Raw genomic sequence first — 16,311 nt, forward strand, 5'->3', positions numbered from 1 at the left:
AGCCCTGCTGCGCATGCCGCATGCCAACGTGTCGGCTGCCAAGGGGGTGCTGGGGGGGGTCTGGGGGACATGGGGGGTTATGGGGACATCGGGGGGGTTCCCATGGGGACACTGGAGGGCGGTATGGGGACAGGCGGCAGTGGAAGGTTTCCTGCGGAGGGAGTGCATGGCACTGCCAGTGCCCACCATGGTGTCACCATGTCAGAGCCTGGTGAGCCGGTACTGGGAGCTGCTGGAGGCACAGCTGAGGGGACAGCTGGTGAGTGGGGACATGGGGGGACATGGGGGGGGACATGGGGGGGGGCATGGGGGGGGCATGGGGGGGCATGGGGGGACATGGGGGGGACATGGGGGGACATGGGGGGACATGGGGGGGACATGGGGGGACATGGGGGGACATGGGGGACATGGGGGGACATGGGGGGGACATGGGGGGGACATGGGGGGGACATGGGGGGGGCATGGGGGGGCATGGGGGGGCATGGGGGGGCATGGGGGGGGCATGGGGGGGGCATGGGGGGGGGCATGGGGGGGGCATGGGGGGACATGGGGGGACATGGGGGGACATGGGGGGACATGGGGGGACATGGGGGGACATGGGGGGGACATGGGGGGGACATGGGGGGACATGGGGGGACATGGGGGGACATGGGGGGGACATGGGGGGACATGGGGGGACATGGGGGGGACATGGGGGGACATGGGGGGACATGGGGGGGACATGGGGGACATGGGGGGACATGGGGGGGACATGGAGCCGTATGGGGACACAGCGCCATATGGGGGACACCTTTGGGTGCCTGGGCTGCAGGCACTGTTGCCCCCATCCCCCCCTGTTGTCCCCGTCCCCCCCCATTGTCCCCACAGAAGCCATCTGCCATCTGTGCCCGCCTGGAGTTGTGCCCCGGGCAGCCCGGGGGGGTCCCAACTGTGTCCCCCCCTATGGGAGCCCTCCTGCAGGTATGGGATGTATATGGGATTCTGGGGGGCATCTGGGGGGCACATCCGTGGGTCTTTGTATGGGTGGGTGAATAGGGTCTTCTCTATGGGTGTATGGAGGTGTCCATGTGGGGTTCCCCTATGGGTATCCTAATAAGAGTCAAAATAGGAACCCCAATGGATGGCCTACAGGGAATCCCAATGGACAACCCAATGAGTGTCCCAAAGGCCAAAGATGGCGGTCTCTGCATGGGTGTCCAATGGGAACCCCAATAGGGACCCCAATGGAAACCTAAATGGGAACCTCCATCAGAGCTCAATGGGAACACCAATAGGAACCCTACTGACATTACCAGCCAGTGCCCCAATGGGAACCACAGCGGGCACCCCTATAAGTGTCCTAATGGGTGTCCTAATGGGATCCCCAATGGACATCCCAATGACCATCCCAATGAGAACCACAATGGGAACCCTAATGGGAACCCACACGGGAACCCCACTGAGTATCCTCATGGGTGCTCCAATGGGATCCCCAATGGGAACCCCACTGAGTATCCTAATGGGATCCCCAATGGGAACCCTACTGAGTATCCTAATGGGATCCCCAATGGGAACCCTACTGAGTATCCTAATGGGATCCCCAATGGGAACCCTACTGAGTATCCTAATGGGATCCCCAATGGGAACCCCACTGAGTATCCTAATGGGATCCCCAATGGGAACCCTACTGAGTATCCTCATGGGATCCCCAATGGGAACCCTACTGAGTATCCTAATGGGATCCCCAATGGGAACCCCACTGAGTATCCTAATGGGATCCCCAATGGGAACCCTACTGAGTATCCTAATGGGATCCCCAATGGGAACCCTACTGAGTATCCTAATGGGATCCCCAATGGGAACCCTACTGAGTATCCTAATGGGATCCCCAATGGGAACCCCACTGAGTATCCCCATGGGCGCCCCATGGGAACCCCAAAACCCCACATGGAGGCTATAGGGCCAACCCCTGTTCCCCATTGTCCCCAAGGACGCGGCGCTGCCGGTGCCGCTGCCGCTGTGCTGGCTGTGCCGTACCTTCCTGTCCCGCGCTGAGGCCGCCGTCCCCAAGGTACGGTGAGGTGCTGCCGGTTCTGGTGCCGGTTCTGGTGCCGGTTCTGGTGTCGGTTCTGGTGCCGGTTCCGGTGCCGGTTCCGGTGCCGGTTCCAGCAGAGGGTTGTCGCTGAGCTGTGTGTGCTGCCCATAGGCAGCCGTGGCCATGGCGGTGTCCCAGCTGTGCCGGGCTCTGCCGGTGGTGGTGGCGGGCGCGTGCCAATGCCTGGCAGAGCGTTACACCGCGCTGGTGCTGGAGACGGTGCTGGGGAAGCTGGCGCCGCGGCTGGTGTGTCACCTGCTGCTCAGCTGCGGCCCCGAGGATGGAGCTGGTGCCATCGTGGCACCAATGGGGGACGTCGGGGACAGCAAGAGAGACCTGCTGAGTGCTGGGGGCAACTGGGTGAGCACGGGGACGGGGGGGTCTGGGGTCACCAAGGGACACAGTGGGGACCCTAAAGGCCCATAGGGATACACTTGGGACCCTAATGGTGTCACAGCTCCATAGGGACGTGTTGGGGACTCAAAGGGATGCATTGGGGACCCTGAAGGTGTCACAGCCCCATAGGGATGTGCTCCAGGGTGTCACCAAGGGATGTACTGGGGACTCAAAGGGACACAATGGGGACCCTAAATGGTGTCACAGCTCCATAGGGACACGCTGGGGACCCAAAGGGACGCACTGGGGACCCTAAAGGTGTCACAGTTCCATAGGGACACATTGGGGACCCTAAAGGTGTCACAGCTCCATAGGGACACATTGGGGACCCAAAGGGATGCATTGGGGACCCTAAAGGTGTCACAGCTCCATAGGGACGTGTTGGGAACCCAAAGGGACACACTGGGGACTCTAATGGTGTCACAGCCCCATAGGGACACATTGGGGACCCAAAGGGACACAATGGGGACCCTAAAGGTGTCACAGCCCCATAGGGACATGCTGGGGACCCAAAGGGATGCACTGGGGACCCTAAAGGTGTCACAGCCCCATAGGGACGTGTTGGGGACCCAAAGGGATGCACTGGGGACCCTAAAGGTGTCACAGCCCCAAAGGGACACAGTAGGGACCCTGAAGGTGTCACAGCCCATAGGGACGTGCTCCAGGGTGTCACCAAGGGATGTACTGGGGACTCAAAGGGACACAATGGGGACCCTAAAGGTGTCCCACCCCAAGGGACGCACCGGGACCCCCAGGGCTGCCACCTTCACCCAGCAGCTCTGTTAGGCCCCTGGGCTGTCACCAGCCGTGTCCCCTCCTCCCTTAGGACCCCGCTCTGTGGCAGGTGCTCACTGAGCTGTCCCCAAACCTCGAGCTGTCCCCAAAGCCAGGGCTGACCCCAAAGCCAGGGCTGACCCCAAAGCCCGGACCCTGCGCCCTGGGCCCAGCCTACTGGTGCTCCAGTGCTGAGACTGCCCAGCGCTGTGAGGTAAGCAGGGGGAGGTGACAAGGGACATGGGGGGGGTGACAAGGGACATGGGGGGTGACAAGGGACATGGGGGGGGTGACAAGGGACATGGGGGGGGTGACAAGGGACATGGGGGGGCGACAAGGGACATGGGGGGGCGACAAGGGACATGGGGGGGCGACAAGGGACATGGGGGGGCGACAAGGGACATGGGGGGGGTGACAAGGGACATGGGGGGGGTGACAAGGGACATGGGGGAGGGTGACAAGGGACATGGGGGAGGGTGACAAGGGACATGGGGGGGTGACAAGGGACATGGGGGGGTGACAAGGGACATGGGAGGGGTGACAAGGGACATGGGGAGGGTGACAAGGGACATGGGGGGGGTGACAAGGGACATGGGGGGTGGTGACAAGGGACATGGGGGGGGCGACAAGGGACATGGGGGGGGCGACAAGGGACATGGGGGGGTGACAAGGGACATGGGGGGGTGACAAGGGACATGGGGGGGGTGACAAGGGACATGGGGGGGGGTGACACGTCACCAACCCCACTGCTCACCACCAGGCTCAGCTGTACTGCCAGGACCACGCTGGGCTGTAGGGATGGGAGGAGCAGCTGCAGCCCCAAATAAAGCCTGGATGCCAGCAGCACCGCCGTCCCTGTTGCCTCTCCTTGGGGGTGAGGTGGGCAAATGGAGGCCAATAAAAACAACCCCAAAAGAGCCAGAAAAGCTTGAAAGAAACGTGCAGGAGAATAAAAAAGCAGCACATTTAATGGGGGGTGGGAGCTCAGGCTCCTTGCTGGTTCGTCTCGTCCTCCTCCCGGCGCTTCCAGATCTGGGGCAGAACATGGAGGTGGGGATACGGGGGGGGCTGTGAGTGCTGGGGGGTGTTTTGGGGACGTTCTGTCCCTTCCTTTTCCCCTTGTCCCCCCCATCCCCTCACCTGAATATAGGCCTCAGACAGTGTGATCATCTGCGGCAGGATGTCGGTCACCTGCAGGTCCTGCAGCTCGTACCACTTCCCAGTGCCCTGCCAGGGAACATAAAGGGGGGGATGGAGCAGCTGGGTGATGCTGAGGGCTGCCCTCCTACCTCCCACCTCCCCCCTTTTTGCCCCCCACTCACGTGGTGCAGCACGTGGATGCGATAGGAGCCCTCGGAGGGTTTCCCATCGTGCACGATGTTGGCGATCAGATCGTAGGTGGTGTGACTGTGCACAGCCTGCACCTCCTCTGACAGGTACTCACGCAGGTCCACATTGCTGCAGGGCAGGGCAGCACCGTCAGCACCCGAACCAGGACCACCCCCACCCCCCCAGGACCACCCTAATCCCCCAGGACCACCCCAAGCCCCATAGAACCACCCCAAGCCCCATAGGACCACCCCAAGCCCCCATAGGACCACCCCCACCCCCCCCAGGACCACCCCAACCCCCATAGGACCACCCCCCCCAGGACCACCCCCACCCCCCCCAGGACCACCCCAACCCCCATAGGACCACCCCAACTTCCCCCAGGACCACCTCACCCCCCATAGGACCACCACAACCCCCCCCAAGACCACCCCAACCCCCCCCTAGGACCACCCTAATCCCCCAGGACCACCCCAAGCCCCCCAGGACCACCTCACCCCCCATAGGACCAACCCAACCCCCTCCAGGACCACCTCACCCCCCATAGGACCACCCCAACCCCCCATAGGACCACCCCAACCCCCCATAGGACCACCCCAACACCCCCCTAGGACCACCCCAAGCCCCCCCAGGACCACCTCACCCCCCCATAGGACCAACCCAACCCCCCCCAGGACCACCCCAACCCCCCCATTGTCAGGGCAGGGCAAGCAGAGCACCCACGTGATGGGGAAGTTGACGATGGTGGGGTTCTTCTCCACAAAGAAGTTGTTCTTGGTGAAGCGCTTGATGCAGAAGATGAGATACGGGGGCAGCCGGGTGAGCTGGAAGCGCTTCAGGAAGTTCTCCTTGTAGGTTTTGTACTCCTTCTCGGTGGCCCCATTGAATTTAGCCAGGATGCTGAACAACGGCACCTGGGGGATGATCAGCTGCTCCTTCTCGTCCTTATAGAGCGGAGCCGTGGGCAGATCCAGAGTCAGGTACATGAAGGTGGACTCCACCATGGTCTCCTGGTACTCGGCGTTCTGCAGCAGCTGGGCTTTCTCCTCGGCTGGCTGCGGGATGGGGGTGGCGTGGTCAGCACTATGGGGCAGCCCCACAACATGGGGGGGGGATCTGGGGGTACTCACAGGGTCTGGGGGGGGGATCTGGGGGGAATTAACCAGGTCTGGGGGGGATCTGGGGGTACTCACAGGGTCTGGGGGGGGATCTGGGGGGAATTAACCAGGTCTGGGGGGGATCTGGGGGGAATTAACCAGGTCTGGGGGGGGATCTGGGGGTACTCACAGGGTCTGGGGGGGTTTTGGGGGGGATCTGGGGGTACTCACCAGGTCTGGGTGTGGCAGCTTCTTGGTGAAGATGCGCATGGAGCCCTGGAAGACGTCGGTGACGATGGCTGAGGACACACAGAGTGGGGTCAGAGGGAGGGGAGACAGGAGAGGCTTGGAATGGGTGATGTGGGGCACAGGGGGGGGGCAGAGAGGTGCCAAATGGTGGCATAGGGGGGATCAAGGGGCATGAGGGGGGTGCAGAGGAGTGACCAAAAGGGCACTGGGAGTGACATGAGGGGTGACAGTGGGGCACAGGGTTGGCAAAGGGGTGACAAAAGGGACGTGGGGTGACAAAGGGGGGTGACAGAGAGCAAAGAAGGTGACACAGGAGGGATGAGGGGTGACCAAAGGGACACAGGGGGTAACGTGGGGGTGACAGAGGGGCACAGTGGGTGACAAAAGGCATGAAGGGTGAGCAAGGGGATGCAGGGGTGGCAGAGGGATGACAGAGGGGCACAGGGGGTGACATAAGGAGCACAGGGACAGCATGGGGGTAACAAAGGCCATGGGACGGCCTGCAGCCCCTGCAGCCCCCACTTACTTTTCTTCTTCTTCTTGGTGCCCCCCAGGGCCGAGTGCAGCGCGTTGAGGAACCACGAGAGGAAATCCACCCCATCCCCTGCAAACAGGGAGGAGGAGGAGGAAGAAGAGGAGGATGAAGACGGGGCTGGGTGCAGCAACGGTGGCAGCAGCCGCATCCGACGGGGCCTCACCTTGCTTGGTGATCTGGAAGTTCTTCTTGCTGCACAGCACCACGGCCTGCAGCATCTCGTGGGGGGAGACGTGAGCTTTGAAGTTGCGGGGGTTCCACAGCTTGCGCATCAGCTCCCCAAAGCGCTGCACCAAGAGGAACATGATGTCCCCGGGCGGACGCTTGATGTTCTTGTAGTTGTCCTCCTCCAAGAAGTAATTGCGCAGCGGGGGGACGTTGGACAGAGCCTGGGGGCGGCACGACGTGTGGGCTGGGGTCTACTAAGGGGTCCACTAAGGGGCCCACTAAGGGACTCACTAAGGGACTCACTAAGGGACTCCCTAAGGGACTCCCTAAGGGACTCCCTAAGGGACTCCCTAAGGGGTCCACTAAGGGATCCACTAAGGGATCCACTAAGGGGTCCACTAAGGGGTCCACTAAGGGGTCCACTAAGGGGCTCACTAAGGGGCTCACTAAGGGGCTCACTAAGGGGTCCACTAAGGGGCTCACTAAGGGGTCCACTAAGGGGCTCACTAAGGGACTCACTAAGGGGTCCACTAAGGGGTCCACTAAGGGGTACACTAAGGGGTCCACTAAGGGGTCCACTAAGGGGCTCACTAAGGGGTCCACTAAGGGGTCCACTAAGGGGTCCACTAAGGGCTCACTAAGGGGCTCACTAAGGGGTCCACTAAGGGGTCCACTAAGGGACTCACTAAGGGGTCCACTAAGGGGTCCACTAAGGGACTCACTAAGGGGTCCACTAAGGGACTCACTAAGGGGTCCACTAAGGGGTCCACTAAGGGGCTCACTAAGGGGTCCACTAAGGGACTCACTAAGGGGTCCACTAAGGGACTCACTAAGGGGTCCACTAAGGGGTCCACTAAGGGGTCCACTAAGGGGTCCACTAAGGGGTCCACTAAGGGGTCCACTAAGGGACTCACTAAGGGATTCTGCCCCCCCTCGGCCCCCTCCCCATAGGCAGACCTGCAGCACGGCGTTGGCGTAGTCGTTGGCTTTGATGTTGTTGAGCCCCACGATGCCGGGCAGGTAGGTGGTACCATCGTAGGCACGGGACAGCTTGGCCTGCTTGTCCAGGTTGCTGATCTGCTGCGTGGTGAAGGTGGGCTTCAGCACGTACTGCACAACAGGGGGGACAAGGCGGTGTCACAGCAGGTCGGGGGGGGACACAAAGGCAGCCCAATAGAGCCCCAGGTGCTGCAGCACACCGTGATGTCCTCCAGCGACGAGTCGATGATCTCGTAGTTGTCGGGCAGGCAGTAGAACTTGAGGGTGTGCAGGTTGAGGAAGACGTGGTGGCTGAACTGCACGCTGTGGATGTAGGCGTGGGACTTCAGCCCCCGGCCTGAGGGGTGACACGAGGAGTCAGGGCTCAAACGACCCCACAAAGCAGAGGTTGGGGGGCAGAGCTGCCCATCCCAGAACACACAGAGCCCCATCCCAGCACACACAGAGCCCCATCATAGTACACAGAGCCCCCCATCCATCCCAGCACACAGAGACCCCCATCCCAACACACACAGCTCCCATCCTGGCACACAGAGCTCCCCATCCATCCCATCCCAGCACATACAGCCCCCATCCATCCCATCCCATCCCATCCCATCCCAGCACACACACAGCCCCCCATCCATCCCATCCCATCCATCCCATCCCATCCATCCCATCCCATCCATCCCATCCCATCCAATCCCATCCATCCAATCCCATCCATCCCATCCCATCCATCCCATCCCATCCAATCCCATCCATCCCATCCCATCCATCCCATCCCATCCATCCCATCCCATCCATCCCATCCCATCCCCATCCATCCCATCCCATCCCCATCCATCCCATCCCCATCCATCCCATCCCCATCCATCCCATCCCCATCCATCCCATCCCATCCCATCCATCCCATCCCATCCCATCCCATCCCATCCCATCCCATCCCATCCATCCCATCCCATCCATCCCATCCCATCCATCCCATCCCATCCCATCCCATCCCATCCCATCCCATCCCATCCATCCCATCCCACTGTGCTCACCCTGGAAGTACTTCCCACACACGAGGCAGGCGTAGACGTTGATGTGTGACAGCGAGATGGAGCAGAGCTTCTCAAAGTCAAAATCCAACACGCTCCTGTAGACAATACAGAGCTATGGGGGGGGGGCTGGGGGCGGCCATAGGGACCCCCTGGCGGTGCCCATCTGCTCCCTTGTGCCCCCTCCCCACCTTTGGGTGCCCCCTCCCCGCTCCTCACTTGTTGATGGTGTCCAGGTAGGGGCAATGGCGGCTGCGTTGGTCCTCGGGGTCAAAGCGGCCATAGCGCACTGCAGGAAGGGGGGGGGTACAGCTCAGTAGTGAATGGGGCACTGGGGGCCCAGATCTGACCCCCCCCACATCCCAGCCCTGACCCCAACCCACAGCTCCCCCCACAGCCCCAGATCCAACCTCACATTCCCCATGTCCCTATAACTGACCCCCCCCCAGACCCAGCCCTGGTTCCCTACAGCTCCATGTCGGATCCCACAGGCCCCAGAACCAGACCCAGTTCCCCCCATGTTCCTTTATCTGCACCCAAACACCCCACAGCAGCCCCGGCCCCACAGGCCCGTATGTGACCCCAAGGCCCCGGATCCAGCCCTGCTGCCCCCAGACTGACACCAAATCCCCCATAACCGACCCCACAGCCCCATAACCGACCCCATAACTGACCCCACAGCCCCATAACTGACCCCATAGCCCCACTACTGACCCCATAACTGACCCCACAGCCCCAGAACTGACTCTGCAGCCCCACTACTGACCCCATAACTGACCCCATAGCCCCATAAACGACTCCACAGCCCCATAACCGACCCCATAGCCGACCCCACAGCCCCATTACTGACCCCATAGCCCCACTACTGACCCCATAACTGACCCCACAGCCCCATAACCGACCCCATAACTGACCCCATAACTGACCCCATAGCCCCATAACCGACCCCATAGCCGACCCCACAGCCCCATTACTGACCCCATAACTGACCCCACAGCCCCATAACTGACTCTGCAGCCCCACTACTGACCCCATAACCGACCCCACAGCCCCATAACCGACCCCACAGCCCCATTACTGACCCCATAACCAACCCCATAACCGACCCCATAACCGGCCCCACACTCCCGGTACCGCCCCGCTGTCCCCGTTACCCCCTATTACCCCCCGTTACCCCCCTTCTCCCCACCGGTGGGTTCAGGTTCCGGTTCAGAGTCTCCATCCTCCTCCCGCTCCCGTTTGACGCGCACCGCTCCTCCGCTTCCGCTTCCGGTTCCGGTCCAGTTTCCGTCTCCCGCCTCCCTCCGTCCCCTCACGATCGCTCCGCTCAGTTCCAGGCCCGTCCCACTTTCCGCCGCCGCCTCCCGCTTCTCCCGTCCCCGCTCCGTTTCCCTCCTGCCTCGGCCCTTCTCCGCATCGCTGTCCCGTCGGTTCCGGTTGGATCCCCGCGCTGATACCGGCCCGGTTCCCCGCACCGCGGCCCGTTCCCGCTCCCGGTCCCGCTCCCTCTTCCCGCGGCTCGACATCGCGGCGCACTGCGCATGCGCCGCTATACCACGTTCTCCGTGACGCATGCGCAGAGCGTCATCGGTCCCTGCGGGCTCTGCGCCTGCGCAGTGCGGCGTGCCGGACACCGGCGGAACTTTTAAAGGGGCCGCGTCCCGGAAGTGGCGGGTTCGGTTCGGTCCGATTCGGTTGTTGCTTTTTGTCCCGTCGGATGGAGACGAGTTCGGGGCGGCGCTGCCGGCCGGGCGGGCGGCTCGATATGAGCCACGGCTTCGTGCGGCACATCCGCCGGAACCAGCTGGCCAGGTACCGGTAACCTCCGGTAACGACCCCGGGACCTCCCAGCCCCCCATTGCAACGCACGTCTGTCCCCCTTACGGTGCCCTACAGCCTCCCTGCGCCCTCACAGCCCCCCCTCGGTACCCCCGTACACCCCCGGTACCCCCATACCCCCCCCCCCCCGGTACCCCCGTACCCCCCCCCGGTATTCCCGTACCCCCCCCCGGTACCCGGTGCTGATTCCCGCTGCCCAGGGACGCCTACGAGCGCGCCGTGAGGCAGGCGCGGGGCAGAGCCCGGGGGCGACACACCGCGACCCCCCCCCGGCCCCGCCGGCCCGATCAGCCCGTGTACAGAGCGAGGAGAGCCGGTAACGGGGGGGGGGGGGGGGCGACCGGGGGGGCGGGGGGAGGATCGATGTGGGGGGGGGGGGGGTCTGTGGGGTGAAGGGGGGCAGCCAGGGGGGGGATTGGGGGCACCCGATATGGGGGGGGGGTTAAGGGGGGGGTTGTTTAGGAGCAGTTGGATGGGGGGGTCTTGGGGAGCACCCAAGGGTGGATATGGGGGCACCCAGTATGGGGGGGGGGTATGGGGGGTCTTCAGGGTGGGCTTAGGGTGTAGGGGGGCACCCAAAGGGGGGGGGGTATTGGGGGGGGGGGGGGGGCACCCAGGGGTGGGCTTAGGGGCACCCAATGTGCAGGGAGGGGCGTGAGGGGGGGGGGGTGTTTTGGAGTGGGGGGGGGGGGGGCACCCAAGGGTGCTATTGGAGGGGTGGGGGGGTCCTCAGGGTGGGCTTGGGGGGTAGGGGGGCACCTAAAAGGGGGGCAGGGTATTGGGGTTGGGGGGGGGAGCACCCAGGGGTGGGCTTAGGGGCACCCAATGTGCAGGGAGGGGCGTGGGGGGGGGGGGGCACCCAAGGGTGCTATTGGAGGGGTGGGGGGGTCCTCAGGGTGGGCTTGGGGTGTAGGGGGGCACCTAAAAGGGGGGCAGGGGTATTGGGGGGGGGGGGGCACCCAGGGGTGGGCTTAGGGGCACCCAATGTGGGGGGGATCCCCAGGGGGAGGCATTGGGGGGAAGGGGGACACCCAAGGGTGCTGTTGGAGGGGTGGGGGGGTCCTCAGGGTGGGCTTGGGGTGTAGGGGGGCACCTAAAAGGGGGGTATTGGGGTGGGGGGGGGGCACCCAGGGGTGGGCTTAGGGGCACCCAATGTGCAGGGAGGGGTGTGGGGGGGAGGCATTGGGGGGGGAGGGGGACACCCAAGGGTTCTGTTGGAGGGGTGGGGGGGTCCTCGGGGTGGGCTTGGGGGGTAGGGGGGCACCCAAAAGGGGGGCAGGGGTATTGGGGGGGGGGCACCCAGGGGTGGGCTTAGGGGCACCCAATGTGGGGGGGATCCCCCAGGGGGAGGCATTTGGGGGGGGGGATACCCAAGGGTGCTATTGGGGGTGGGGGTGGGGGGTCTTCAGGGTGGGCTTGGGGTATAGGGGGGCACCCAAAAGGGGGGCAGGGGTATTGGGTGGGGGGCACCCAAAGTGCAGGGAGGGATGTGGGGGAGAGGCATTGGGGGGGTAGGGGGACACCCAAGGGTGCTATTGGGGGGCTGGGGGGGGTCCTGGTGGTGCCATAGTGCCGGGGGGGCTGCAGGGGTCCCTCCAGGTGACAGCAGCCCGGGGTCCCCCCCGCCCCCCCCCCCCACCCCCCCCGCGGTCCCCGTCTCTTCTGCCTGGACTACGAAGGGGACGACGGGAACGTCACCAGCGTCATCGTGCACCAGGTGGGGGCAGCAAGTTGGGGGGGGGGGGTTTATTTGGGGACCCCCCCCCACATCGGGTGCCGTTGTTGTTCCCCCCCCCCCCCCCCCCCCGCAGGGTGACAGCGCAGAGGAGGTGACACGCAGGGTCTGTGCCCGCAGCCCCATGGAGCCCGACCTGCGCAGCGCCCTGTGCCAGAGGGTGCGGGATGAGATCTGCAAGAGGGGGGGGGGCAGTGTGATGGGGGGGGAATAATATGGGGGAATATGGGGGCAATCCTGCCCCATAGGGTGGCATTAAAGGTGCTGGTGGTGTGAGGGGCTGCGTGGGGTCAGTGCATTGTGGGGGATGCCATGGGACGGTGGTGACAGCACCGGATCTGATCCCATAGGGTTCTTATTGTAGGGTGACCCCATATTGGATCCCATAGGGTTGTAGGGTGTCCCCATATCGGATCCCATAGGGTCATTATTGTAGGGTGTCCCCATATCGGACCCCATAGGGTTGTAGGGTGTCCCCATATCGGATCCCATAGGGTTCTTATTGTAGGGTGACCCCATATCAGATCCCATAGGGTTGTAGGGTGTCCCCATATTGGACCCCATAGGGTTGTTACTGTAGGGTGTCCCCATATTGGATCCTATAGGGTTCTTATTGTAGGGTGTCCCCATATCAGATCCCATAGGGTTGTAGGGTGTCCCCATATCGGATCTCATAGGGTTCTTATTGTAGGGTGACCCCATATTGGATCCCATAGGGTCATTATTGTAGGGTGTCCCCGTATTGGATCCCATAGGGTTCTTATTGTAGGGTGACCCCATATCAGATCCCATAGGTTCTTACTGTAGGTGACCCCATATCAGATCCCATAGGGTTCTTACTGTAGGGTGTCCCATATCAGATCCCATAGGGTCATTATTGTAGGGTGTCCCCATATTGGATCCCATAGGGTTTTACTGTAGGGTCTTCCCAGCAGGTCTCAATGCTTTGGTCCCTGTTTATTGTAGGCTCTCCCAAAACGCATCCCATTGTTTATTGTAGGGTCCCCCAGAGCAGCTCCTTCACTGTAGGGTCTCTAACGTGTCCCAGTCTGTTTACTGTAGGGGTCTTCGTGGCAGGTCCTGCTCCCTGTTCCTTGTAGGGTCCCATAACATCCCATTGTCACTGTAGGATCCCATAAAACCCCATTGTCACTTGTAGGGTCCCATAACACCCCATTGTTGCTGTAGGGTCCCATAACATCCCATTGATCCTGTAGGGTCCCATAACACCCCATTGTTGCTGTAGGGTCCCATAACATCCCAATGTTCCTTTAGGGTCCCATAACACCCCATTGTTCCTGTAGGGTCCCATAACACCCCCTTGTTGCTGTAGGGTCCCATAACATCCCATTGTCACTGTAGGGTCCCATAACACCCCATTGTTGCTGTAGGGTCCCATAACACCCCATTGTTGCTGTAGGGTCCCATAACACCCCCTTGTTGCTGTAGGGTCCCATAACACCCCATTGTCGCTGTAGGGTCCCATAACACCCCATTGTCGCTGTAGGGTCCCATAACATCCCATTGTCACTGTAGGGTCCCATAACATCCCATTGTCGCTGTAGGGTCCCATAACACCCCCTTGTTGCTGTAGGGTCCCATAACACCCCATTGTCGCTGTAGGGTCCCATAACACCCCATTGTCGCTGTAGGGTCCCATAACACCCCATTGTCGCTGTAGGGTCCCATAACACCCCATTGTCGCTGTAGGGTCCCATAACACCCCCTTGTTGCTGTAGGGTCCCATAACACCCCATTGTCGCTGTAGGGTCTCTATAGGGTCTCTGTAGGGTCTCAGCTGTGCTGTGTGGTTCCCGTAGTGGCGGTGGGTCGTTGTGCTGCTGTAGGTGCGGCCCATCGCAGCCCCAGCCCCAATCCCAGCCCTATTAACAGAACCAGCAGCGCCGCCCCCACCCCCACCAACACCCACCGCAGCCGTGGAGCCCCCCAGCCCCGCCGGGAGCGCTGCTGCCTCGACACCACGCGGGTGCTGCGCCGGAACTGGGAGCCCTATGGGGACATTGAGGGACATTGACGGACGTTAAGGGGACAATGCAGCCCCAACCCCATACATTGTGTGCCCCCCCCCCACACCCAGGACTGTGACACCTAAGGCCATATTCCACCCCCCCCCCCCAGGTCCATATCCCCATAGACCCCATGATGTCCCCTTAGGGCTGTGTCCCCCCATACACCCCACGTCCCCATAGTGTCCCCTTAGTTCCATATCCCCACACACCCCATATCCCCATGGTGTCTCCCTGGCCCCCCATATCCCCCCATATTCCCTATATCCCTCCCATATCCCCCCCATATCCCCTGTATTCTCCCCCATATCCCCCCATGTCCCCCCCATACCCTCCCATATCCCCTATATTCCCCCCCATATCCCTCCATATCTTCCCATATTCCCTATATTCCCCCCCCATACCTCCCCATATTCCCTATATCCCCCCCATATCCCCCATATCCCCCATACCCTCCCATATCCTCTATATTCCCCTCCATACCCCCCCATATCACTCCCATATCCCCACCATATCCCTCCATACCTCCCCATATCCTCCCATATTCCCTATATTCCCCCCCATATCCCCCCCATACCCCCCATTTCCCCCCATATCCCCCCCATACCCTCCCATATCCCCTATATCCACCCCATACTCCCCTATATCCCCTATATTCCCCCTCATATCCCTCCATACCTCCCAATATTCCCTATATCCCCCCCATATCCCCCCCTTATCCCCTATATTCCCCCCCATACCCTCCCATATTCCCTATATCCCCCCCATATCCCCTATATCCCCCCCATATCCCCCCATATTCCCCCCCATATCCCCCCCATACCCTCCCATATCCCCCCATATTCCCTATATCCCCCCATATCCCCCATATCCCCCCCATACCCCCCCATATCCCACCATGGCGCTCAGCTCCTCCGCCCTCCCCCCCAGCTCCCCCAGCCGCTCTTCTCTCTCCAGCGCTTTGGCCACGTTCAGCCTCATCAGCTCGGTCAGCTCCTCCGCCTGCTGCTGGCAGCGGGACAGCGCCGCCTGGGGGCAGAGGGGGGACATGGGGGGGGGACATGGGGGTGGGACATGGGGGGCTATGGATGGAGGGGGGGGACATGGGGGGGGGACATGGGGGGCTATGGATGGAGGGGGGGGGACATGGGGGGGGGACATGGGGGGCTATGGATGGAGGGGGGGGACATGGGGGGGGGACATGGGGGGCTATGGATGGAGGGGGGGGACATGGGGGGGGGACATGGGGGGCTATGGATGGAGGGGGGGGACATGGGGGGGGGGACATGGGGGGCTATGGATGGAGGGGGGGGACATGGGGTGGGGACATGGGGGGCTATGGATGGAGGGGGGGGACATGGGGGGGGACATGGGGGGCTATGGATGGAGGTGGGGGGACATTGGGGACACAGGGATGGGGGGTGGGGGGACACAAGGGGCTGTAGGGATGGGGGGACATTGGGGGATATTGGGACCCCCCCCCTAAGGGACACGGGATGGGGGAGCAGGGAGGGGTGGGGACAGGGATGGGGGGGGGTGTTGGGGACGGGGGGGATGTGGGGACATGGGGGGGGGGAGGAACCGGGGGGGGGGGGGGGTAAAGGCGGCGCGGGTCCGCCAAGCCGGGAAGTGAAAGCGAAAGTGGCCGCAGCGCTCACCATGGCGGGGGGGGGCAGCGGGACCGGGACCGATACCAGGACCGGGACCGATATGGGACCGACACCGGGACCGACACCGGGACCAGCACCGGGACTGACACCGATACTGGGACCGACACCGGCACCGGAGCGGCCTCGTTCTCCCCGCCCGAACCGGAATCTCCGCCCCACAACGCGGAGCACGAAGGTCGGCGGTGACCCCGGGCCGGCTCCGCCCCCCCCCATGGATCCCATCACCCCACAGATACCCCCCCCCCCCACGTCCCCACATCCCCATAGAACCCCGTAGAACCCCATAGAATCCCATAGAGCCCCACAGAACCCTATAGAACCCCATAGAGCCCCACAGAACCCACAGAACTCCATAGAATCCCATAGAGCCCCACAGAGCCCCATAGAACCCCATAGA

The 16,311-nt window shown here is 62.6% G+C and overlaps 4 protein-coding genes across 5 annotated transcripts; 2 read left to right on the top strand and 2 right to left on the bottom strand.

Annotated features, from left to right (window-relative positions):
• The first annotated feature begins 79 nt into the window (after positions 1–79).
• Positions 80–4,040, top strand: SFTPB (surfactant protein B). Its single transcript, XM_072356940.1, is given in 6 exon segments — positions 80–259; positions 868–960; positions 1,970–2,050; positions 2,186–2,371; positions 3,276–3,458; positions 4,005–4,040. Coding segments are annotated over 6 exon segments (759 nt in total).
• A 144-nt stretch (positions 4,041–4,184) lies between these two features.
• Positions 4,185–10,228, bottom strand: LOC140262621 (ubiquitin carboxyl-terminal hydrolase 39-like). Its single transcript, XM_072357068.1, has 12 exons — positions 9,833–10,228; positions 8,863–8,932; positions 8,647–8,741; positions 7,822–7,958; positions 7,580–7,732; positions 6,618–6,843; positions 6,446–6,523; positions 5,902–5,969; positions 5,297–5,628; positions 4,567–4,702; positions 4,385–4,471; positions 4,185–4,276 (listed from the first exon to the last, which is right to left on the bottom strand). The coding sequence occupies exons 1-12, from the start codon at positions 10,215–10,217 to the stop codon at positions 4,229–4,231; spliced, it is 1,815 nt and encodes a 604-aa protein (XP_072213169.1). The 5' UTR covers positions 10,218–10,228; the 3' UTR covers positions 4,185–4,228.
• Positions 10,229–10,232: 4 nt separating this feature from the next.
• Positions 10,233–12,433, top strand: C25H2orf68 (chromosome 25 C2orf68 homolog). 2 transcript variants are annotated; one of them, XM_072357069.1, is made up of 4 exons: positions 10,233–10,455; positions 10,683–10,798; positions 12,070–12,199; positions 12,294–12,433. In XM_072357069.1, the coding sequence occupies exons 1-4, from the start codon at positions 10,361–10,363 to the stop codon at positions 12,313–12,315; spliced, it is 363 nt and encodes a 120-aa protein (XP_072213170.1). In that variant the 5' UTR covers positions 10,233–10,360; the 3' UTR covers positions 12,316–12,433. The 2 variants fall into 2 exon arrangements, with proteins under 2 accessions (XP_072213170.1, XP_072213171.1); XM_072357070.1 differs by having other exon boundaries at positions 10,683–10,794; positions 12,092–12,199.
• A 744-nt stretch (positions 12,434–13,177) lies between these two features.
• On the bottom strand, positions 13,178–15,940 carry LOC140262703 (vesicle-associated membrane protein 5-like). Its single transcript, XM_072357205.1, has 3 exons — positions 15,903–15,940; positions 15,142–15,273; positions 13,178–14,227 (listed from the first exon to the last, which is right to left on the bottom strand). The coding sequence occupies exons 1-3, from the start codon at positions 15,903–15,905 to the stop codon at positions 14,012–14,014; spliced, it is 351 nt and encodes a 116-aa protein (XP_072213306.1). The 5' UTR covers positions 15,906–15,940; the 3' UTR covers positions 13,178–14,011.
• Positions 15,941–16,311: the final 371 nt, after the last annotated feature.

This window comes from Excalfactoria chinensis, chromosome 25, assembly GCF_039878825.1.
Source record: "Excalfactoria chinensis isolate bCotChi1 chromosome 25, bCotChi1.hap2, whole genome shotgun sequence".
Lineage (NCBI taxonomy): Eukaryota > Metazoa > Chordata > Aves > Galliformes > Phasianidae > Excalfactoria > Excalfactoria chinensis.